Here is a 26,741-nt window from a genome sequence, read left to right as displayed (position 1 = left end):
TATCCAGCTTCCTTCCCGATCCTTTTAGTCGGGCAAAAGCGAGGAGGTTCTCCACTGTGAGGCGTCACTCGTTGCTGCGGATCATGCGGTGCGCAGCGTGTATCGCAACATTCAAACTTGGCGCGGTTTCAACTTTACCATCAAACGAACATAAACCCGACGCCGCTGTTGCCAGATCGCCGAATGGCCACGATCCGAAACACCGAAAAAACCGCATCGGATCGATGACACGCGACAACGCTGCGGGTTTTCAGTCAGATAAGCCGGAGGTATGCCGTTGGGTACCTCGCGGGGTTAATTAGACGCCGGTTTTGTGCACAAACTTAGCCATCTAAACTTGGATCCTGCCTTTTCTTCCGCGTCGAGGTGGGTGTGCCTTAAGGCTACAACGGTCGCGAGCAAGGAAAGTTTAAAATTGATTTAATGGCGGATATCGGGGCTCTCGCTTTATTGTTCGGCCTTTATTATGCACCCGAGTATTTACCAAAAGCCCGGTTTATATCTTTAAATTTGTAGATTATCGTCGTTCCTTTTTTTGCCGTGCTGAGGAAAAACGCCGTATGAGCCTTCAGGCGTTGCCAAATTTCCTTCAATGAAGTGCGAATTTCTTGGAAAAATTGTGGATATTTTCCTCCGAATTTTTAACAGAATTGTATTTTCACTTTAATATACAGTTTCCAGGAATTGAAAGGAAGAATACACGTAACGAAAACCCAATAAAAGTATTCAAATTAAAATTCCTTCGGAGGAAATTTGGCAACTCTCGAATGTTCATACGGCGTTTTCCCTTAGCCTGGCAGTTTTCTCAGTCCGGTTACACGTAAATTCACAGATTATTGCGGTTTCACCCAAAGATTATCTCTTAAAGTATCCTGTAGGCATCTAATAATTAAATAAATACACTATGGTTGCCTCAGGGATTCATTTCTGGTTGGATCATCTTCTTCGCCTCTTGGATATTCTTGACCCGGAGAATAATGAATGTAAGCACTTATAATTCCCCTGTCTGATTTCAGGTCAAGAGCTATCTTCGCATACTAGTTAAAAATGTTACTTTTCTTTGTGGTAACACTTATTTTGGCCCCGGAAATAATACTGCAAAGCCACTCAGACCAAAATAATTGCTACCTCAAAACTAATAGTAGAACCGCGACTAGAAATTAAGGTTGGATTTGAGATCAGATATGAAAATTGTAAGAGGTACGATTCATTTGTCTCTGAGCGAGATTTTAAACTAACGTATATTGAATCCATCGTTCTTACTTTGATGTCATATGTTTCCCAATAATTATGCTAATAGAATTCAAATTTTGTTTGTTACAGGTATGTTGGAGTTTACTGCATTACCACCTGTCAGTAAGTCTGTAGTACAATCAATTTTTCTTTGTGTTTCGCCGTCTCAGCTTGAGAAAAAAGCAAAATACGATACTTTAGACCTTACTTATAGAGGCCAGTAATACTTCAGGTCTAAAAACAGGCAAAAAATTGTATGAGCCTCAACGAAAGCAAAATCCAATGTCCAATCCCAGCCGGGCATTCTTTTTTGTGACTGCGCATCCCAGCATTTCCCATTTTTTCAGCCAAATTCTGATTTTTTCACTTGCTGAGAAATTAGGTTCTAAGTCTACCTTCGTATCATCCACGGTTCAAACGAGACTTTAAACTATAAGCAAGACGACTGAAAATTCAACTTTCAAGGGGAATGAGGGTGAAAAAATGAAACTCCTGACAATACATCTGATTAATTCCCGCCTCGTTCGGATCGTATATAGTCATCAGTCGGTTTCCCAATGCTTTTTTACTTTGCGTAAAATATACGCACGATTAATTAAATTAATTTTATTTGTAATCTTCAAGACGAGATCTTTAAGACCTGAATTTTTTAGGCACGCAGAGGTCAGCTTCTAATTCAAACCTGAAATTTTCTCAGAGAGGAGGAAAGCTTTTAGTTTCTCAATGAGCTTGAGAGGGCGTCCATTTGACTGCGGAGGAAATCACTCAGAGTGAATGTAATTTTGAAAACGATGGGCCCCGGGGCCTAGGGCGGGGAGGAGGGAATGCGGGCCGGAGCAACGCCGCACAGCGGATCGAGTCAATAGGAGAGGTCGGACAAAATTTGGAAACTTTAATCGCTTTTAACTCCGTTTATTCAAAACTTTGAGATTCTAAAAGTGGTCTAATTGATTTCCTCGTGAAATTTTCTTCTCGATGCATCCCTTCAACTTTAAAATGTGACAAAATCAACATCAAAATTTGCAGTTTCAGTCAAAAATTTCATGTCCGACCTCTCTATTGGACTCGGTCCACCGTGCGACGGATACAATTCGATAATACAGTTTCATTAATCAGCGCCCGCTTTGAAATCCCATTGAATTAAACGTTCAGTTTAATAGTCGGCCACTCCTCCAAGCCACGTTCATCATGATACTCTCCCCCCCCCCCCCCCCCCCCCCCCGGTTATTTTTTCTCCTTCCTCAAACTAGTTTTTTCTCCTTCAGTTTTTGGCCCTCGCCTATTCCCATTGACTGGTCCGACTGCACAGCACAATTTTGAATCATCGGGTATGGACTTCGTTGTCAAGTTACTCTTCTTTAAGAAACTAGGGGGGCACGCCCCCTGGCCACCACAAGGGCCCAACTCTCAGAGGCCGCTTCGCGCTCAGGTTTGACAGGAGCGTAAAACTTATTTTGATGAGGAGATCTAATGAAATATTCAGGAGCTGAAAATACAACCTGCAATAAAGAACTGAGGGTTTGACGAGGAACTTTGAACATCGAAGTTTGACCAATGAGAAATTTTTCTCTTCGAAATTTCAAAACTTAGTTTTTACTATATGTATACGTATTTTATGGCCTCCCAAGTCTGCTTAAAAACTGTTATTAATTGCATTTTTCATCTCTACTGGTTTTCCGGTCTATATGAACTCTATGGACCTCGCTTCAGTATTTACCTTGCGTTATACTATCACCAGAAAAATTATTCATTATCAATCATTTTAATTGAATTTTCCCTCGAATTTTCACCAACAAATTTTCCATTTTTGTTTGTCGCCACGATGCAAATGTAAGATAATAATCATGCCCTCATAAAGATTTACCAAAGTTATCAACTCCTGAACTTCCGTACTGTATAGCTTTTCCTGCCTAAAATCATTTGTCAAAAATGCATGTGAAAATATTGATTCATTTTCTCGAAGAGAAAAAAAAGAAGAAAAATTGGGCAATCTGAAACATTACGATGAGTAGTTAGAATTTTTTGGTCGCAAAATAGCTAGTCCTTTTTATGTCAAGATCGAATTCAGACAAAATCTCTAAAAATATAAAAGCATTACAACTGTATTAAAGAGAGTTTAAAATTAATAATTCGTGTTGAGATGGAAGTCAAGACGGAATAATAGATCCACTCACTTTGGCAACTCTGCTTAATAGACTATCTACAGCTTACAGTGGCGAGGCGTGAATGATCGATTTATCAATACCTCCCCATTTGAAGCTGTGGTCAAAAGCAGATCAATCGATATATCGCAAAGCTCGCCACGGCACGGACAGCTCATCCTCCTGCGTGTAAGCATCACTCATCAAGAAAATAGCAGGTTCCTCTTTTGGAATTAAGTGAGGTTGAATTTGGAACTGCTGTTTATAGCTACTTGTGAGTAGGTATTGTGTAACCCTCCCGATTCCTCAGAAGAAAACGTAATTTATGCTCAAGATTTTAAACTATTCTCGCTCTGAGAGTGATAATGACTGTTCGATGGCGTATCTGAACGTTACGATGAGAAAACTCATGTTTTTTGACTCAATAAATACCCACAAGAAATAATTTCAATAGAATATTTTCAAACTTAGGGGTCATTGATAAATTACGTAAGGTACTTTCCCCCATTTTTAGACCCCCTCTACCTCATAACGCATCGTAAGGCATCCCTTCCCTCTAAAAATTACGTAAGGCTCGACTGACCCTCCCCCCTTTTTTCAATCATGGCAGATCTAAGCTTTACGTTTTCTTTCAGAAAAACAATCCAATTTTTAGGCCAACATTGTTATCAGGGAAACAAAATTTTTGAACTAAGATCATACTTACTAAATATTAATGATACAATTAGTTTAATTAACAAAAATACCTGCTGCAAAATTGAAGATGTTTTTTGTTTTGAAATAGTTAAAAGTATAAAGTATAAAATAATGATGAAGTTACCAACTACTCATCATCCTCCGGAGCGAAGAAGTGGGAAACAAGAGCAATGACAGGAGCCTAGTCCGATCGGTCAGCAATCGGCGATGTGCTGATTTCCTCTATTTCATCTTCAAATGTATTAAACCTGACAAAAAATGGATTTTTGCATTTTCTTTAGATATAGGCTGGAAACCTTACTTCAGGCTCAACCTTCCCCCCTCCCCTCGCTTACGAAAAAGAAAATAGAAAAAAATAGGCCTTACGGTGCCTTTGCACCGTAAGGCTTTTGCTAGAGACTCCCCTTCCTCCCATAAGAGCCTTACGTAATTTATGGACGGCCCCTTAAAATCTTTCATAAACTGTCAAATATTATATATTGTTCAGTGGACCTACGAATTTTTGCTCGATTATTTCCAGAACTAAAGAATAAATGAAGAAAGAATGCATTCCTGATGAGGTTGGAGATCCATGGGGGAACCAAGTTACATTCATCATCTTCCATCACCTGATCACTTTTTATTACGGTAGATTCATGAATATAGGCGTTTTTATACGTATATCTTTTGATACGCATGAACACGTTCATCATACCGTGTAAAATGAATACAAAACATGATTTGAGTCACTGAATGGAGTATGAATGGACGTTGTCAGGACTCAAGTAAAAAAGTACAAGTAACCTCATCCGAATTTCACGTAAAGCTGTATGCACGCTGTGTAGACACATCTTCCAAAAGCACATCCGTGAATGAAATATTTAGCGCCTCTAATCGTAAGTTTGAAGCTTAACCCTCTGTGGCATGAACAGGGCCGGATTAAGTTAGGTAAGTTAATGTAGGTATCAAAAAAAGAGAGAGAAAAATCGGATTCAGAAAATAAATTACAAACGAGAAAAGGCGACAAAATCTCTTTTCTTGAGAGTGAAAGTATAGCAATTTCTAATTTTGTCGTCTTTCGGTGATACAAGAGACAACACCTTTAATTGGTCGAGTTAAGAGAGAAACCAAACACGCAATTTGACCTGGAACGGAGCGGTGCGGCGGTCGGCATGAAACGCATAGCGCCTACAAGACTGCATGAATACTTCACGCATTGCGCCAACATAGTGCGGTCGGGCAGCGGTGGAAGTTAAAATTATTAACCACGCTTATGTTTGTTCTTTCATAATTTTTTCGTTCGTTTTTTATAAATGGAAGGCCTTGTCCAAACAGGGAAGGATTGACGGAACTGAACTTTTGTTAGTGTTGACAGGGCTATCACAAAAAATGTGCCCAACACGAGTAAACGCGTCTCATACACTCCTCCTCCACTGGCACGTTCACTTGATGGTTTTTATAGATCGTATTCGATAGATCACACAGGTGAGATTATATTGTTGATATGATAAAGTTGAATCAGTAATATGCTATTTTGGAGTGCGCTAATTTTCGATCGTCAAGTGAATGAACGGTGAAGAAGGGGTTTCATTAAAGTAAAACAGAGGACAAATTCAACCTTACAGAGGACAGAGGAAGGAGTGAGAAAAATTTTTGAAAGCTCTGAAAAGTTAGGTTTTCATACTATGAATCGCAAACTTAGTAAATCCGTAAATATTTTCTCCAAGGGCAGGTTTTGCTAAAAATATCATTAATCTTAACTTTAGAGTTTGGTAAAATTCAATCGAACTCGCTCGTTAACATATTGCTTAATTGGACTGTATTTTGCAATTTGGAACTCTAAATTTTAGCCCGGGTTAAAAACAACGTATGTGCCATTAGTTTCCCTATGCACATAAGTGTTTTTTCCAGAGGAGCCAGAATTTATAGTTCCAAATTGCAAAATGCAGTCCAATTATTCTCTTCGTTATTAGATCATATCTACTTTTAACGGATATTATCATTTGCTAATATTGTAATTGTGCCCAATAAAAGGCAAATCATTGACATTAATAACAAATGTCTAATTTGGGCAAATTTTTGAAAATAATAAAAAATGTCTAATTTTGGCTTTAATTGTCGTTGTCTTGTTGATTTTCTCATTCTGTTCCCTGAATTAGAGATCCTACCAAAAATTAACATCTGATTTACGTATCAAGCGGAGCCAACAACGAAATTTTACAGCATGTTTTGTGGTTTAAAATACATGTGGCACACTCATCCTATCACCCAAAAATCAAATGCAAAGCTGATGCTTAACACACAACCCTCGAGCTCCGGAGTGCTGAACACCTTCAAACCGATGCCAAATTTTAAAAGATTTCCATGCCTCCTGTAGGATTGATAAAATGCGCGTATTTAACCGAATAATTTGGCAGCATCATTTGCGTGTCTTTTGGGTTCAGTGATCTTTCCCCAAACGAGAGTGATGATTCTGACTCCAATCGCTCATCGGCATTTTTTAGATAGGAGCTTAACATGTTCCTCTGCGGCAGTAAATTTAACGAATTCCAGCCATTCAATTCGTTCTGCGGTCCGTCTTATCTGGAGGAAAATTTCCGATAAAATCCGAAGGAACTTCTATTGTATAATTTCCGCGGAATAATTTCAAAAAATACATTTTTCGATAAAATTTTCAAGATGAGTTGAGAGTGAAGCGGTATCCTAAATATTTTCAAACGGAATTCCAGTTGATTTAGAAGGAACTCTTTTCCAGAAATTATTTATTGAAACATTTTTCTTAAAGTGGACTGAAAAAAAAAATTGCCCATCGTTTAAAAAAAAAAATCATGTTTTAAAGACAGTTCTTCCGGAGAATATTCAATATCCTGAGTGTATCACCGTAACTAACCTACTTTACACTGAAGAAAGTTATTCTAAAATTGTTTTTTCATGATAAAATCACAGTCAATTCCACTTTTCTTTCCACATGGGCACAAGGGGAGACTAGAAAGAATACATAGTTTCCCTTAATTTTTGCGAACTTCCAAAGATTGTCCATTTTATAACCAAAAAAGTAGACAGATATTTTCTCTCCGGAACGATAAGTGATAACTTATAAGTAATAACTTATCGTTCCTAAGAGAAAATATTTCTTTCCGGAACACTAACTAATTGCTCCGGAGAGTCAATTAGTATTTCGAACACCATTAACGTTCAATTAGTTTGACTAGGAATCCATACTTCTGTCGGCTTCAGCTTTGAGTCGTCCACTAAAGTGTTAGAAGTTGAAAATAAAGAACGGAGCCATTTTAAATCGAGGTGCTGCATTCTGAAAGAAAATTGGCATCCAAGAGACGAAGTGACTTTACGTAAATTATGTATACACAACTGCTTTTTTGCGGAAATGAGCTCCTTTTGTTTCGAATAAAAAGCTCTACTTTAAGCTCGTGCAGACTCTTGATTGTAACCGACAGTTTAATTTCATGCGGAAAAGTGAGATCTCACGCTTAAGAGAAGCTCTCTAGATTTATTCAGACTCTTGCCGCGTATATTTTCACGAAAAGAGAAACAGGAGATAAAATAAGAGAAGACGGATTTCTCTCAAGAACCCGAGTTTTTTATTTTTCAAATTTATGACCGTCCAAGCGAAAAAGGTTCTTGGTTTACGAAGGCAAACTTTCCACATGAGTCATTTATATGCAAATAGATTAATTAATTTTTGTAACAATAAAGGATGTAAAACTGTCCGCAAGTTTCTGCTCTGGAATCAACACTTGATCCAAATTTTTCTTAAAAGTACCTTTTTTGAACTCTTACCTTAAAACTGCTAGTTCATACGACAGAACTTTTTTTTATCAGTGGACCGTCTTCAGAATGCAAAGCCAAGAATCCACTTTAGCGAACCGTCTAAAGATACAAAAGGACAAATAAAGTCTCGGACTCCTCATCCCATCCCGGGAAGAAAATAAAAAGCGCGAAATGGCCCGGCGATAATAGGAGTACTGTCCGTAAACCGGGATTTCTATAGAGGTATGGACGACCCAAATTCGAGCGTAATCAATACAGCCCCACGTGCTCTCTGAGGCTAGCAGACATTCCCCTGATTTCCTCCGTTTTCCCTGCCCCAAGTTTACCCACCCCCCTTTTTTTCATCCCCCGTCGCTCCCCGTCTCGGCTCCCTTTGTTGTAAAAAAGCTATCGCTTGGGCGGTAATTGCCTTAACAGGTTTTCCACTCCGCGGGCAAATGAAATTATCACAGTAGACATTCATCGCGACGACATGTCGCACAGTGGATCGAATCAATCGGAGAAATCGGACATGAAACTTTTGACTAAAACTGCAAATTTTGATGTTAAATTCGTTATATTTTAAATTTTTAAGGTTGACTCTAGAGGAAAATTTAACGAGAAAACCAATGGAACCATTGTTAGAACCTCAAAATTATGTATAAACGGACTTATAAGCTTTTAAAGTTTCAACATTTTGTCCGACTTCTCCTGTTGATTCGATCCATTGTGCGACGTCGTGTCGATAACCGACTTCGCTTTATGATCGCTGGCAGCGCACGATGCAGGCAAATTACATATCGCGGATAGGATACTCTTGCCCGAACGGTTTAACGTTCGCATTTTTCGCCGCCTTGTTACGGACGTCAAAAACAGGCGTAACCTAACTCATTTTTAAATAATCGCAGAGAGCTTTGCGCTTTTATTGGTGCGCTTCGCCTACTGACCCAATTTTTTTTTAAAGTGTTGTAGTGAGAGATTTATTATGAGCGGGAAAGAAAAGGCTATGAGGTTCCCTCTGGAAATTCTCAAGGGGTGGAATATAAAGATAAAATGGATGCCGCGTTAAACAGAAAGGAACCAAGCCACATCAGCTATTGTTAAAAATTAGGCAATTTAAGTTCTTACATGAAAACGGTTGTACGGATTTTTGTGCAATTTCATTGAATTTTCTGCAAAGTGCGAAGGAAATTCCTGAAAATTTTCGAAAAAATCCGCACAAATGCTCTCTCCTAAGAAATTAAATTGTCTATTCGAATTTGGCAGTAGTTGATGTGGCTTGGTTCCTTTCTGCTAAACGCAGTCCAAATATTCGTTCCGTTAAAATATTTTGGAGAACAATTTTGGGTCATTGGAAGGTCCTGGTCTCATTAGGTAAAAAAAAAAAAAAAAATTATGAGGTAATTGTCTTTAGAAGATTTATCGCACGTCCGGTATGTTATTACTTCGTCGCCTCCTTAACGATAGAACGTAACTATATTTTATGTTGCCAAAATTTCTAATTACCAAGTTCATTTTTACCAAGAGAATCTTGGGCATATCTAACTGGAAATATCTCTGATTTTTCCAGAGATCTCATTCAAAAGTCAGAAGAATTGATGACGGAAATGGCACATATACATCTTTCTTGTAAAATATCGAATCGTTTGAGTTATTTTTGCAACCTCGGAATGGAGTTCCGTTCATTCGTCTAGGAAACGACGATTTGCGTCAAAAAAGATGATTTTTAGTCGGTTCTCGTCTCAACTGAACCTAATAACTAAAGGAAACTGAATTAATCTGTGTTTCAGAGCAACACTATGTAGCTGCAGATTCGAACAGCTCGACACCCACCAAGTCATTTGTACCTTGCAAAGTTTGCGGCGACAAAGCCTCAGGCTACCACTACGGAGTAACCTCTTGCGAAGGATGCAAGGTAAGATATCTTCCGAATCATCTTTCCCAGTGTTCCTATTCCATGTCCCTCAAAAGTCCTGAGATTCGAAACCGTTTTGTTCCAATTTCTTCCGCCGCATGACCATCAAAATTTCCGGAATTCTTTTAAATTTTTTTCAAAAGTTCCGGAAAATGCAAAAGATCTGAAACATTTCGTGGAACCATGGAGTACATAGAGTCGTAATGTAAGTGGGAGAGCTGGCGCCATGTTCTGCTCGACGAGTTCCGAGCCTGGTGCGAGAGGTCACTTTTTCGATACATATTCGATCCAAAATGGCGGTGTGGAATATGGCCGGGTCCCCGTGTATCGCAAACAATCGATTGGGTATCGAAAAAGGGACCCGGCGTCGCACAGGAATCTCGGAATTCGGGACCTAGAAAATGCTTAAAAGTGGCGCCAGCTCTCCCACTCGCATTATGACTCTATGTACTCTACGCGTGGAACTTCAAAAGTTCCGGGAAAATTCAGGAAAATCTCAAAAGTTCCGGAATTGGGTACTAGTTCCGGGAAATCGGAGTATTGATTATTCCGGTGCTTCCTTCAAAAATACGTTCATATGACGCTCTTCCCTCGCACGACAGTGCAGTTTTATTTAAAAACTTTTTTTTGTCTTGTTTAAAAGTTAAATCTTTCACAAGAGAAGGTTACGGTTAACCTATCGTAATTCTGTCTGAAACACGTGGGTTCTATCACTCCTCGGTTCACTGTGAAGAATGAATTCCTCTCTCATGCAAAGCACGCAGAGCAGTACCGAATTTATTATTTGCGATTAATATTCCGCTTGCGTCGAGCACGTGTTTTAGGTACGAGCGCATTTTTGCGCGTACAGCAACCACTAAGCTCCGCCAAGAATCATCCTCCGCGAAGAACATTACTGCCGCGCTAAGGAAAAACACCGTATGAACATTCCAGAGTTGCCAAATTTCCGTGGGTAAAGTGTTTATTTTTAAGGAAAATTATGCATATTTTTCCTTGCAATTTGCAGGAACATTAAACCAAAGTACAAAGAATATTCCCTGAAAAATTGGAAGAAAAATATTCATAAGTTTACCAGGGAATTCGTGTTTTATGGAAGAAAATTTGGCAACGCCTGAAGGTTGATACGGCGTTTTTCCTCAGCACGGCAGATTAGTTGTTACTCTCTTTCGGAGGCAGCCGCCGAAATAGCCTCATTATCAAAACATCAAATACCACCCTTCCGATCCTAGGAAGGACGGCTTGTAAACTTTCGAACATTGCCAAATTTCTCCCGGTAAATTGCGAATTTCCTAGTGAATGGAGCTCTTTCATGTGTGAGGAATTTGCGAGCTAAGCACTGATTCATGTGTAAAATTTCGCGAAGAACACGATGGTGCCACTGGTTTTCTCTGAAATCAACTCCAAAGCTCAAAAAAAGCTCTCCAAGTTGAGGCCGTAATAAAGGCCATAAAAACAATTTTTTCTCTCTTTTCCCCCTTTTTTTCATCACAAAATTTTGCAGGACTCATCTCTTTGCTTTGGTAACATATAAGCTCGATTTTAAATCTCTGTGGACCAAGGCTCTCTATATTCGGGGACAATCACAATTAATTCTTATTCTCCCCGCAAACTTACACTTTTTTCTATTCTCAAATAGATAAACAAACAGCCTCATGCCGAAACCAGGTGAATCACGAGAGCCGGGGTGTTTAATTAAATCGTTTTGAATATCGAGGAAAGTTCACTAGAATGCAGCGTGTCATAACGCGCACAATACGAAGCTCGAGCAGCGTTGTCAAATCCCGCTATAAATGCACCTTCCCCGTTTATTCCCGAACGAATGAGTCGTGAGATTTGACAACGTCGAGCCCAAACCGTGGCTGGGCAGTGGACGATCGATGCGTTCCGTCATGTTTGAGCCCAGAAACGATGATTATGAGGTTCGAGCCGTAGGAAATGACTATCGACTGCGCGTGAATGGGCCTCAGTTGCAACATTTGCCCACCAATACTTTATGAATCTATGCAGCATGGAGGAGGGTACCTATGAAGGGAGAGTGTCGCTGTTGCCGTGTTTGTGATGCTTTCTGATCAGGGTGGCAGAATTTCATGAAATATAAAGTCTTGAAATTTCACCACATCGTATTATCTAACGTTACCCTGTAAAATTAATGCACTGAAAGAGCCTTCGTTGTCTGATAAAAGCTGAATCAGTGAAGGTGAATAGGGTACGTTGCAGAGAGAAAATTAATTAACCTCGATTTCTGATTGTGTACTAGTTCCAAGCAACTCACGGGGCTCTTAGGGTCGATGTGAACAATGCTTGATGCATGTAATGCAGGTTATCGAGGATGCACTAAACCTAGCGCGCCTACAATTTTTGGCGTATGCAATTAGCACAATCATCGAGCTAGAAAAGTTGCATCAAGGCGTTAGTGTTGACTTCGCACCTGTTCGTTGTTGTGTGTTCATTAGAGATTCTGACTATATTTTTCCCCTTCTGATCAATGGTGATTCTTGAAAAATGGCAAAATTTTCTTCTCCTTTCTTTCAATTTAAGCTGTCATGAACAAAACGAAGGAACCACGGGGGCGGGGAGGGGGGGGCAAACAAACAATAAACAAACGCTCTTGTGTGAAAAAAAATCGATTTTTCCACACACACACACACAAAAAAAAATGTATATCGACGCTGTGAGTCTCAGCTTGTGTTTTAATATTTTAAAAGAGGATGAAAAAACAGTTTTTCTTGGAATTTTTCTGAATTTCTCTTTTTTACTCAATAACATTAACAGAAAATTTAAGGATTTTTTTTATATAGAAAAAAACTTAATTTAAAAGCACTGTAAAACTAAAAACTAACTTAAAACCCCTATATACTTTCATAAATTGCGATGAGGATACGCATTTAGTAACGCCCTGTATGAACAGCAACTGTAAGAATCGCCACAGTCTCCGGTTTCAAAGGAAATCAGCGGCATTATCGTGTCCCCGCGTTTTACTCGAGATTCGTTTATAGAAATCTGAAATCCCCGACTCTTACAGAAACTCCATTTGCATCGAAATTACAAAAACACCATAAAATGCGAAGGAGCAGTTCTCCATCGGAGCGCATCTCCGACGGAAACCGATCGTAGAACGCAGCAACGCTCAACTCTATTTAAATTCATGGTAAATAATCGATTCTGGGCGAGATTTGCTCTCTCGATAATATCGATTATTTTACAAGCATTTGAATGGGCGAAACCCAGTGCAACCGATTCGCGAGAATCTTTGGTAGTAGAGGTCGCGAAAACGAGAAACATCGCGTCCCGATCATAACATCTGTGTTGATCGCGAAGCCAAGCTTCACCACCGAGCGAAAACCACGTCTATGTGTTGGGTTTCCTATGGAAGCCGCGCGGTTTCTGATCAGGAAGGTATTATGAGAAGCTTATTGACAGCATCTGAAGAGGAGGGGGCTAATGGGGGGGGGGGGGGGGCAAGAAGCGCATTATATGACTCTAACTACGACCGCGCGGGTGCTCTGGGACGCTACTCGAACCGGGGACCGGCCCACAGTGTGTCAAACCCCCAATCTAGCTGCTCAAAACCCCCCTTATATCAAGTCAACAAATGGTGTTATTTATGGTCAGAGTGGGTCCATAGGCACCCACTGGTTACGTATCTATCATGGTTATCACAAAAATAAATATTTTGGTCGCTAAAATGATAGGGATTGCAGCCGGTAAACGTCCAGCCTCAATCTCGCCATCAGGAGTGGTGCCACTGTATTGCTTTTTTTTAGAGTACTTCGTGGCGAAAAAGGGTCATTTCTGGATGAAACGAGATGTCAAAGGCCAGAGAAAGGAAATATGACCGTTGATTTCTCCAAAATCATTATTTAAGTATTATAATTGCTCATTGAAAACAGTGCCCAAGACCGTTTACTTTTCCTGGCTTTATTAGAGCCGCAAAAGCGCGGAACTACACGGAACACCATGAAACTTATATGAGAGTGTTCAGAAAACTATCTAGATTTGAAATATCTTTAGTTTTACTGCGACCTTCCGCGACCTTGAGAGTGAGAGCACATTTTCTTCGGCGATTCCTAGTGTAAAAGCGTGCATGTGGCGTCATGCAATCTCCCCTTACATTCTGTCACAGGTGAATTGAGACGGAGGCAGCATCTCACCACGCGCGCTCGGTCCCCTGATTTGAGTGAGCCTTATCATGAGGCTTTTCACCGGTACAGATAAGATCGAATGGTTGCTCAGTTGACTGCCTCTTTCGTTTTTACCTGCATGATCGGGGTTCAAATCCCGGGCAGACTAATTTTTTAAAATTTTATTTTCTTTCATTACGATTTTCCCATTGTCTATACTGTCATGGAGGGGGGAGGGGGGTCCTCATAAATATAAAGTTGCATCCTATTTTTAACAAGTTTCTTGTATGATTTGAAACAGACTTTCTTATTTATTTCTAATGAGGGAAGGTTTCGGACATGGTTTATGAAACGTAGGAAAATGAAAAGGAGGGGGGGGGGGGGGCTCGCCGAAATTTTCATTTACAGACGAACATTTTGAAAATATTATCTTTGACTTGTCACTTAGAGTTGCCGAAACGTATCATTTTAATAATATGGAATTCATATTTCTTTGGATGGCCAAATGAGAAATTCGCCATTTTGAAGTGGAATGCATAAGCCCAAGACATCCTCCAGGACTTATTTTGGATCGGAAAACACAATTTGACTAATTTTTGGGGTTCATCAGGTCACATAAGGCGCCTAAAATTTAGTTGAAATTTTACGATTTTTACATGAGTTGAACAGGATTTTTAGATGGCCGCCATTTTGAAAATTTTGATGACTAAGTTTTGAAATTTTAGGTGAACCTTCTTCAAGCTTACACTAACGCCTGTGCGAAATTTGGTGGTTATCCGACCAAATTTAGAGACGTGAAGAGGTTTTGAGCAGCTAGATTGGGGTTTTGACACACTGTGCGGCCCCATGCTAGAAGTGACCGATGCAAATGGAGTCACCAGGTCTCCTCTGGTCAACAATGAACCAGAACCAGTCGCCCGAGACGTTGCCAGATTCGACACTGATTAGTTCCGTTTTTTACCGCCTCATCGCATGAGAACGTTTTAAATTATTATCAACTGGATGCATATTGTCGGTTTTAGCCAGGCAAATTTTAGGAAAAATTCCTGCATTTAATCAAGGAGAGGGTGATTTTTTACTTTCTTGCTTCCCTCTCGGGTATAGGGGAAGTATTGTCATCGTCCAAGAAAAAAAAAGGTTGAAATTTTATCATTTTCATCATGATTTTAGATTTTCGTATTCATAGCTGGACTAAAGCTCTGGATTATTTCTGATTATTTGATTGGGTAGAGGAAGTATTGTCATCATCCCAAAAAAAAAGGTTGAAATTTCATCATTTTTATCATGATTTTAGATTTTTGTATTCATAACTGGACTAAAGCTCTGAATTATTTCACGGTAAATAAAGTAATAGAAACTTCCTTAAATTATTGAAATTTCTGATGATGGATCTCCCAAAAGTTATTTGAACTTTTTTATAAATTTGTAAAGAGGTAAGATTTGTGTAAATAAAGTTGTGCGGAATCAGTGAGATTACTGAATCAGGATACCTGCAATCTACGATTTACAGGATTTCTCTCAGTGTTGATGATGATTCAGATTTTTTCTTTATACACACACATTCTCATCATAATTTTGTACATATGTTAGTGAAAACCGACTTAATGATAATCCTGTATCTTTTCTTAAAATTTGTAAAATAGTTCTTTTTTTCATTATACGAATCAAAGAAAATGTTACCGCTGCTACGGCCGGCAGGTACTACGTCCACAGGAACGACAGGGGGTCTGTGAAGACCTCCTTAGAAACGATTGTGTGTATCGCTATGTCTTTGCTTACATCCGTGCCTGTTGCTTGTTTATGACTATCTCTGAAAGGATAATTATTTTTAGTATGGCTCAGTCCATTCCGTTCTGAAAAATGTTCACCACTTTCATAGTATCCGTGAATTCTATAGTTTTGGGCATACACGAGTGTACAAAAAGTTACAGCCATTAGTCTGTAAATTAGTCTAAAACTATATCTGTGTCTAAGACTATGTCTATGACTGTGTAAAAAGGTATGCATGTTTATGCTGACATTCTTCCGTCTCAACATACCGAGCTAGACATACGTATCATCACTTGTTCTTTATGAATGGAGAAATTTGGCAGCAGTGGAATCAGCGTGACTGGTCCACGCCGGGCTCAAAGCTCAAGCTTGAGGAATTCTAGTCCTGCGTCGCAGCTAGTCAGGGAAAGTAGACGTAACAAAGTATATCTAGCCGTAATTTATGGCACACAATTATATTGACTCCAATTTATTACATAAAAACTTATGCAACGCCGCTAAATGAATGTATTTAAGATTATGCAGCCGTCGCCTTTCCTGTATCGTACGCGCGTTTTCAACAAAATTTTATACCTGAAAAGGGCCGGCCCGGCCCGCCCAGTCCCGTTTCTAATGGGCTGGATCCTTGTCGATAAGTACTCCCATATACGCGATTTTGAACCCATTATCGAGAAATTTTGCCAAAATGAGGGCCTTGGGGGTCAATTATTGAATCGTTATCGAGTGATCCTGATCGATAAATCCCTATCTTAGTAATGCTTTCTATCGATCACGGTCATTCGATTTCGATATCGATTCATCAATCGAGCCGCATATATTCAATATCCGCTATATCCAATGGTGAGAACCTCGCAAAAGTTTCGCTCAATGGCTTTAATGTTCTCGCTACCTTCACCTCGTCAAACTCATATTATTATAATTTGGTCCCATGAGGGCCCTAATTTCAACTTTTATGCTTCTTCTTCTACTTTCCAAATTCTGACCGGCACTAAGCTACTGCCCGAGGAGATCGGGATGATAGTGATTTGTGACTGTGGCGTGGCGTGCTTTGCGATATATAGATTGATTTGCCGTTTAAACCTATGAAAAAGGATCAATAAATTGGGGGTGTTCGCAACGAATACCTTAATAATCGATTCTTTACCATAGCTTCAAATGGAGAAATACCGAAATTCGTGCATACACAGAAAGTCGAACCACTCGTATGCTTGGAGTCAGGAGTTTGGAATGAGAGTGGGTTGTTTCGTGAGTGAAATAATTTCACACCGGGAGAAGATCTCGAGTTTCTCGGCCCACTTCACGAAGAACTGGATAAGTTGAAAGATGGTTTCAAAGCACTTTAAACATCTGGTTTTGCCGCAGTTTCGAATTTCTGTGAAAAAGTCCTTATTATACATATCTTTACGCATTAAGTGAAGGATGCGTGCAAAATTCGAGCATCGAATACCTTTATATCATTGCGATCATACGGCTGGAGTGAAGAGGGTGAATAGGGAGACCGAACAATTCACTACAATCACCAAAGCCATTTTAATATGGATGTCAAGTCATTAAACGAGAATTTTTCACAAAATCTGACATACTATGAAGTGGACAATTTCGGGGGATTTCGAGCGGATTTCTTTGCATATTGTAGATAGTATCCCTTAAATAGCCAATTTCTAAATTATTCTCATCGGGGCTAGAGACTCGTGTCAAATAAGAGGGTGCTATCTAATGTTCCAAAACTGAGTGTCAGATAGATATACTCTCGCACGATAATTAACTTATTTTAAAAATAGAGATAGACTTATTCCGCTAATTTTTTTCAAATTTGGAGTGCTATTACAATGAATATAAGTACGCACTTTTGAACAGGTACTGTAAATCTTTAGTTTTATGACAGTAATTTGAGATTCAGTGTGGATTTTCTTTAGGATGCGGAAAAGGACAGCTACGACCAACGTTAAATTGTTCATCGGCCTTTTTTTGACGTTTTTATTCGAATTCACTCTTCTGGAAGAAGCGGTAGTCCAAGATCATATGAGCCCTGTTAAAAATCAATGAAGCAGCTCATCAGTTTATAGGACTAAATTTTGCATTGAAAAACTGCTATTCCTGGCTCAGTTTAGAAACAGCGTATATGCCATTAGTTTTTCTAATCAGATATTTGCTTTTACGGATGAGTCACTGAACTACATACAATAGTTCCTTATTGCAAAATACAGTCATATTGAAGAGGGATTTTCAGCTGTAGCGGAATACAACCAATACCGTCTTTTATGACCGAAGGCAAAATTAAACAGGCACCACACTGCATCGAGCAAAAATCAAGAAAAAGTTAGACCATTACAAGTCATTTTTGTAAATCTCGCCAATGTGAAGCAACAGTGTCCCTTAAAGACGGCCATTCGCAATTAATTTACTCTCTTTTTTCCTCTTCTTATTTATTCTATTCCCTCTCCCCTCTTTTTTCCCGTCTTTCTCCACTGATTCACCCTTTCAATTTATTTTCTCATTTGCTCACTTTAACTTTCTTCCGGTTCATTCGCCCCCCTCCTCATTTTGTCCCTCCTCTGACGTAAGAGCGTATCCCGATTCCCACGCGTGAGCCCTGTTCTCCGTATAACTCCATGCTTTCCAGGGCTCATGTGGAAATGGAGATATGCCCTAACATCAGAGGGACGACGATTTTTCTCAGTACCTGAAATAAATTACGAGGGAATTAATTAGGAAGTAAAGCTTCAACGGGCGTTCTGAATACTGAATATTCCCGGGCGATGAAATAATGTCTCAGTCTTAGTTTCATCGAGTTCAATCGCCTTCGATCCTTTTGCCCTGATTTGTTTTATGCGTGATAATTAATGTAATTCCTAGTTATTCGTTAGCGGGCGGAACAGGGCGGTGGGTGACCCGATGTATCAGCCTCGGATTACGTCGTATTTCATCGGCGTTTAATATTATGCACAAATGCTGCGGTTGTACCTCGCACGGGATACACATCCTGAACAAATGTTGCCAAATTTCTCGCGGCAAATTCAGCAAATTTCTTCCAGATACAAATCTAGAGAGGCATCGAGGGCAACGGGATACACATCCTGAACAAATGTTGCCAAATTTCTCGCAGCAAATTCAGCAAATTTCTTCCAGATACAAATCTAGAGAGGCATCGAGGGGAGGAAACTTAGCAAAAGCGAAGAGAGGAGTGCGAGGACTTCCTTCCAAAATTTTCTTTGAAAAAATAACCCCCATAGTATAAATGATAGGCGGGTTTAACCCTCAATTCTATTTTTGTTTTACGTACCAAATTTTTTTCAAAACAATTTTTATGTAGCCCATTAACCCCACGTTTCGTACCACAGCCCCTATTCCCCAGAAAACAAAACTGATTGATTGGTAAAAATCCAATATTTTTGAGACCGCCGCTAGTCAAAATCTACGCTTCCGTGCCAATATTCCTCCCGAATCCTCCTCCAGCGGGTGGATTGTTGAAATTGATAGACTAAGTTACAGACAAAGAGGAAATGGAACAATCCTATTGATTGAGACTGATGGTTGTTACAAACAAAGAGGGAAATGATGGACTAACTTTAGGATCTCTTGTGAGTTGCCGTTAGCTATTGTTTATCACTTACCTATTTCGTCCACTGCAATCACCCACTTTTGCCGATAGGATCCTTCTTTTTCTCATTGTCTTCTTTGTCTATCGTTTTGTCTATCGTTTTGTCTATCGTTTTGTCTATCAATTCCAACAATCAGCCCACAAGAGGATCTCATGTCTTATTGGTCGCGATTCGATGCATCTCAGGATCAACATAAAAAATTGGGGAGAGATTTCAGAGGTCAAAGTGAACAGTTTTGGTCCTTTGCTTTTCGCAGTCCTAAAGTTCAATCCATCTGGCCATGGGGGACGGGGGTGCAACTTTTTGAAGCGAATCTTTAGATTAAAAAAAGGATGCCTTACCTCCAAAAACATTTTTTTTAAATCAAAGAGATTTTGGTTTAAATTTAATAACGTGTTTTTAACACATTTTCCCCCAGTAAATTATTTGTGACTGAATCTCAATTCCATCCGAAAAGGCCCCTGTGATTTTTTTCATTTTTACAAAGCTATTTTTAAAGATTAAAAGTTATGATAAGTACCTATCACACGTTACAAAATAAATCTTAAAGGAGACACCACTCAACGCAAGGTTAAACCTTAGTGGGTAGTTATATCCATTTTATTTTGTTTTGTATACCTTTTTTTTAAAAAAAATCTCGTGGTCTTTTGTTAGATTGAATTGATTTGAACAAATCCTATTACCCTTCATATATTAAGGTTTTTCATGGCGAATGGGCAACATGGCCGAAGACGACGTACGTTGTGAAACCCACAGGACAATTGGCCGGCATGGCCGGCGTTGGCTGGACTCGGACGTCGGGCCCGCGGTGAAAGGGGGTCTCAGTCCCGCTCTTCCTGTTTCGCCTTATAAGTTGCACCGGCGCGGGCTTATCCGAGCTGAAATTCAACCACTCGCTCGCAAAACCGCGCAACCACCCAAGTGAACCCCATATCACTTACGTCGTTCTGCGGATCGCGCGCTCGTCCACGTCGACGATAACAAGGAGCGAAGCGACCTGGAGCGGTCGCTTTTGAGCCGGGGAAACGGGGGAAAAAATTGTGTCGCTGAGCCCCGGACGCCGAGGCGAAACCGCGTATCCGAGCGGGGATGTCGGTGGACTTGCGCGGTTCTCGTCCGAATCGGCGGTATCCTCGCGTGGATTATGTATACGAGCCCCCCGGGCCGAGAGCTGGATCGGATTTATGACACGGAATACAAGAGGAGAAATTTTGCATCGGGAACGCGGGTTATAAGCTCGAGTCGCTTTGCGCTTCGCGTTTACGTTCGGTTAGGCCGCGGTTATACAATTTTATTATACTACACAGATGCAAAATTTCATCAAATTGTATATGATTATAGTTAGTTAATTTATTATGAGGATCTGCAACTAGGCTATTTATGTCGGAGACTAGGAATTTACCTTAAACTGTTAAATTACTTGTAAAAAGAGCTTTAAAATTTCATGAATCGCGATGAATTTCATTGAAATTTCGCGAAATTGAGTAAAATGTTTACAAACTTTCTCAAGACACTCATGAGGTCATAAATATCTTGAAACAAAAATAATCATCTCATAAATTAATTATCAGTAGTTGAGCTCTGGCGTTTTTGTCAAATTCTCGATTATTTGTTGCGGATTGCATGCCTAGTCCCTGAAAATTCTACGAATTTTTTTTTTTTTTTATGAAAAAAAAAAAACTGCCTTCAGATTAAGGAAATAAGTTTGTGAAATTCCATTTTGCCACGCTTGCCAGACAGTACTGTTTCAGTGGTGTTGGTGAGTGGTTACGAGGCAATTTGGCGAAATCTGATAGAGAAGAATTTTACTATGTTGGCAACCTTCATCTCTTGCACAACATGCGTGAGAGAGCCCTAAAAATAAATAAAATTCAATCATAATGTTTAAGAAGGCTGAGAAAATGCATAATTTTGAAAACAAAAACTAAAAACATAATCGTGTCGCGGCTTAGCGGTTACAACGACCAGTAAAATCCAACTCTGGTTTAATAACGGAAATACTTGTCAGATGTGCCTCCGCGTCTATCGCATGATAATTAGAACATTTTATATTTGAAAACTTATTCCTTACCAGCTATTTAAAGAGAGAAAGCTAAAGTAAAGCGAAAAAAACATAGCACAAACAAAATTACCACTCCAAGCGCAAGCACTCGCAAAGCCGAAATTAGCATTTTCGCACAAGGCGCGAGCAAGCAACTATTCGAACGTCAATGTAAGCTTTTTGCCTATAGCGCTATTTGAAGGAAATCTTAACTGGCCGCGGCTTCTCTATTAAAGAGCTCATTTCACTCAGGTTTAGATGAATCTGTCCGCTTCTGTCGCATACGATGAATTACAATCAATGTGATGAGACTGCTAGGGTAAAATGTATGTTCCTGATATTGCAATGTTGCAAATTCCGCTAGTCTTTAATTTTCCAAAACAACCAGTGTTTTCCAATAAAAACATGTAAAATTGTGAAATGTCAAATATTTTAATTTGTCCAATGCATTGAATGTTTTTCAATTCAACGTTTCAAATCGGGTTCAGTGCAATGAGGACGTGCACAATGTTGGTTTTTAGGTTTCATGAGTATATCCGTTGAAATTTGAGTCAACTATCATCAGTACCATAAGTTCTCTGACTTCCTAAATTTTTATTTTTTGTCACAGTTCGTTCTGCCGTTTTACTCGGCCGATTCCTATGATTTTTTTCTGTTACCAACAAATGAAATTCCTTAGATGAGCATTCTCTAATTAGATTTTAGAAATATGACCCATATTTTTGCATACTACCTGATGAAATTGTGAATTTTTCCATTTAAACGACGTAAATTATCATTATTTGTCATAGTTCATTGTAACAATCTACTGTGCCGATTTTCGTAAATTTTGCAGTTATTGGTTGGGGATAGTCAATAGATGACCCCGCTTTTTTCAGATCACTTCACGGGGATTCGCAAAACAGCCTTTAGAGGGCGTCAAGCTCAAGCGCCCCCCCCCCCCCGTCCGTTTAAAGTTCGCTGAATTAGTGAGAGAAACTTTAATTTTAGGCATGCAAGATTTTTGCACCAATGGTCTAAAAAACGAATTTCGTTTTTTTTTTAATTTTCGGAGTTTTGGCGCAGCACGCACCCGGGCTCTAAAAATCCCCATGGAAGAGCTCTCCTTAAAATACGCCCTTTCCACGCAGGGTGGCAAAATTTCATGAAAAATAAAATCTTGAAATTTCACATTATAATTTCATGTATTTCAGCAATTTATGAAATATATTGAAAAATACCGGTTCTTTTGCATGTTTCGCAAAATGTGAAAATGACGACTTTCTTTTAAGTTTTCGAGTGCAGGTTGCATACTATAGCCCCTGAAAAATATGGAACGTTTCAGAACCTCGTGACATGTTATGTAACATTTCACTGAAATTTCTAATCATTCATTTTTTTCTTACGTTTCATACCACTCTGGCCATTCTCATTCGTTCGGATTGGTCAGGTTCCAACATCGACCGACTCATCCGTTGTCTCCGGTGGCCCTCACTCACTCCTCCGTTTCCCCCCTCGGTTTTCTCGGGGGGATTCGTTCTCATAAAAATCAGCCGGGCGGAATTTCGTGCGATCGGGCTCGAACGGCTCGGATCTCCCGTGGGCTCCATCACCATCACGCTCGCCTCCACTCCGACTCGGAGCCATCATCCATCAATCCCCGATCAGCGATCAACGCTCAGCTGGTTTCGTTTCCTCCGCTCTTGAATTATGATGTGCCAACTGCCTCGTCCTCGTCTTCGTGATCCCGGGCGCATTGTAAATCGTGCGTCAGAGCCCCGGCCCGAGGTTCATCATCCCGCAAGCCGCACAGTGGATCGAATCAGTGGGAGAGGTCGGACAAAATTTGGAAACTTTAAACGCTTATAACTCCGTTAATACAAAACTTTAAGGTTCTAAAAGTGGTTTAATTGGTGTCCTCGTGAAATTTTCTTCAATTCGCACCCCTTAAACTTTAAAATGTGACGAAATGAATATCAAAATTTGCAGTATTAGTCAAAAGTTTCATGTTCGGCCCCTCTGATTAACTCGATCTACTGTGCGCCTCCACGTCACGCCTCCGATACATTGCCCCCTCCCCGTCCCGTCCCCCTCCCCCTGCACCCCCCGCCGTCCCCACGGCGCGGAGGCTCAGGTCGTACCCGAAAACGCGAACCAATCCTTCATCCGGGAGATTTATCGAATATGAAATTGGTCGGGGACAAATTTTCGGACGAGTGCGGAGGTCCACCTGTGACGCGCAGCTTCCAGAAACACACATTACGCAGTTTTTCCGTTTTTTGTCTCCCCCACCCCCCTCCTATAAGACATGCTGTATAGGGGTCGTTCTTAAATTACGTAACGCATTTTTTGGGCATTTTTGGTCCCCATCCCCCATGCAACGCCTTTGTGACGTTCGTCCTTGCAAAGCAAAAGAGCGGAACGCTCCCCTCGACCTCCCTCCCCCTAGAGCGTTACGGACTATAGGGACGGTCTCTTATGTGGAACTGCACCTACCTCCTATACTTGGAACGTCCTGTTTTTCCTCGAACCTCGAATTTACACGATAAATCATGTTAATACTCATGTTAATGCTGCGTTGCAATAATGATGGGTTTAAATAGTGGGACCCGTAATGTGTCTGTTGTGGCCTTTGTAACTAGTGTTTGCACCAAAAAGCAGGATTTTCTTGAGAGAAAATGTGTGCTTTGATAAAATTTTACTCTCCATACAGAGCGCATCAGTTTTATACTGAGATTTAACGTGCGTTGGCAAAGTCACTAACTTTCTGTCCTGTTAAGCCTTGCCTCCACGGGACTTTTTCGTGGGATTTGTCCTAAGTTCGAGTCGCAGCAATGAAACTTCTGGGAATTTTCCCTGTCGCCGTTTCCACGGGACGGGGCACTCGTGTTCTTGCGACGAGTTCGCGCGGGAAGACACATTAGGAAAAATGGAGTATTTAACCGGAATTAAGATAATATTTGAACACGATTGACAACTAAACAAATAATTTTAATTAAACAAACACGAAATACACATTGAGTAACAAAATATTGCTTAGTTTGCTCTCACTTTTTCTCCCTCTCTCAGCTGGTCTTAGATATCTCTATACAAGAGGTGCAAGGACCATACTTGATGCTGAGAAAAATATTGAATAGCTCAAGTTTTTTTCCTACTTCGTCAGTGGGATTTTTCCTTGAGACAAATCCCAAGAAAAAGTTCCGTGAAGAAGAGGTCCTAAAAATTTCCCCATCAAACTCTTTCATAAAACTGGAATTCCTGGTGTCACAATGAGGTTTCGGGTGTCGTAACAAGAATCCCAATTTTATTAAGGGACAACCTGTTGTCTTAAATAGAAATCCGATGAGAAAATTAGCCATAGGGACATTTCCCTCCGTAATATGCGCAATTTTCGTCAAAATCGTAAAATCCAGTTTGATCCAACTTGGCAGAAAATTTCACCCCCGTAGACGATCCAGTTTCTTTTTTTATGATCATCATTTTTTAATACAATTATTTTTCTCCTCACTCGCGCCAAGGCTATGACATAAGCGCATATTTTGTTGGCTTCAAAATCACCGATAAGCACCGATCATCGATCCGCGGAATCTGCATGCGATGGATGATGGATCCGCCAGGCTGGGAGCCATTGTTTCGCTCGGAAGCCGAGCCGAAGATCGCAAATAATAACGGCGAAGATTCGATCTCTATGAAAATCTAACGGAAGAACAATGACTAGGCCTTGACGGATAAAACCGTTGCCGGTGCAAGTCCGAGCAGACAGTCACCGAACCTAACGGAACACGATTTTTTCCCTCTTTCCCTCTATCTCGTTTCCTATCTCTCGCGCTCTTTTTTTCCCGATACGAACCGCTTCTCCTCTTACTCGCTCCTCTCTTCCTCTCTTCCTATCCCGGTTGCTCCTGTCCTGTCCGGCGCACAGTAAGCTAGTCAATGGGAGAGGTTGGACACGGTGTAGAAGTTCTGAAAGCTTCCTATCTTTTTAACTTTTAATACAGATTGTGAAAGTTTAATGGTAGTTCAATGGAGGCTTTGCAGGTCTGAAAATTAATGAATTTCATATTTGATTGGAAACCACTGCACTGACTGATAACTGAGCACAAGAATATCCTCAGTATTTAATTTGTACAATTTTTGGCGGAGATATGATCAAATGATCGCATCTACTAAAATGGGTGTTTAAACGAAAAATGCCGCTTATGATGTCATAAGGCGATACATTTTCTCATTCATAAATATATATTTCTAATATCTCCTACATCAGAAAATATTATGAAAAATACTGCGCGAACTTGGAACTTGGAACTTGGAATATATTTTTTTCGTGCAAATCCCCCGTTGGTTTTTTTCGTAAAATGTATTGTAAGGAGCACACCTTGAAAGTTATAATTTGATTAAATAAAAATGAACAATTTCAGTTTTAGGGGGCCGTCCCTAAATTACGTAACTTTCTAGGGGAGGGGAGGGGAGTCGAGGAAAGGGTCACGCCATTTTGTTTTTACGTGTTAAAGGATAGGGACCTACCTCACAAAAGTGTTACAAAAGGGGGACAGGAGGGTCAAGAATGTCGAAAAAGTGCGTTACGTAACTAAGGGATAGCAACTAGTCAAATTTTCTTGTCCCGATGGCTTGTTCCACAGTGCGGCGCGGCGGGTTTACCACGCCGGAACGCTATTTCTACCACCTTGTTATTACGTCTTCTCATTTTCGCTCTCGGACCTGTTTGTTTTTTGATTCATTCATTTTTTAATGCCTGCCCACTCTTAGCTCCTTGCTCCTGGCGAGCATGCGCAGCCGTTGTGTTGCAACGCCGGTATAACTAATCTTAGCCGTCACGGTGTCGTCTTTCTCCGCGGGATTATGTATGATGTTGTTGTTTATGCGATCCCGCAAACCGCGGAAGACTCATGCTGATTTTGTATTTTGCACGCGTGGTCCAAACGGAAGCCGCAAATCGGAATCGGACGTATTTATGCTTAAAGGAACTATGTCTCATGCAAACCCTATGCACATAGTTCCTTTTAGCATAGTTGCGTCCAATTTGGTTGCGTTGGAGTGGAGTTTTCGCGCCCATTTCGTAGCTGACACGCGTTGGTCTGCATATAGGTGGATCCTGAATGGGTATATGAGATGCTCCCCCCCCCCCCTCCGTTTGCCCGAAATTTCGGATGAGGAAAAAGGGAAGAAAGAAGAGCGGGGAGGAGATAGAGGAAGGACGCCTACATCCAGAAATTATTCATGACGAAATTGACTTAAACTGCACACAAGATGCTTTAAAATCTCGCAAATTTTCGGGAAGACTCCCCGTACCCCCCTTCCGCCCACTGCTCGAAAATCTGGATCCGCCTATGTTTGTCAGTGATATCATTTTTCGCTGTCACAGATTGAGATGCAGTCATTGAAAAAGAAAGTTCGAGTTTTTTTTGACCCATATTGATTTAACCATTCGGTTCGTTAACCTGAACTTTCGATTCGTATAACTCGATTCTCAATTGG

At 40.3% G+C, this 26,741-nt stretch overlaps 1 protein-coding gene across 1 annotated transcript in view; it reads left to right on the top strand.

The window, feature by feature from the left end:
• LOC109042231 (Ecdysone-induced protein 78C) overlaps nt 1-26,741 on the top strand; it is a 135,401-nt gene that overhangs the window by 94,037 nt on the left and 14,623 nt on the right. Inside the window, exon 3 of the mRNA XM_019058879.2 lies at nt 9,608-9,732. Coding sequence (XP_018914424.1) covers nt 9,608-9,732 — 125 coding nt within the window. The remainder of the gene's footprint in view (nt 1-9,607; nt 9,733-26,741) is intronic.

Source organism: Bemisia tabaci, chromosome 5 (assembly GCF_918797505.1).
Source record: "Bemisia tabaci chromosome 5, PGI_BMITA_v3".
NCBI classification, from domain to species: Eukaryota; Metazoa; Arthropoda; class Insecta; order Hemiptera; family Aleyrodidae; genus Bemisia; species Bemisia tabaci.
This window is presented reverse-complemented; position numbering and strand designations above follow the sequence as displayed.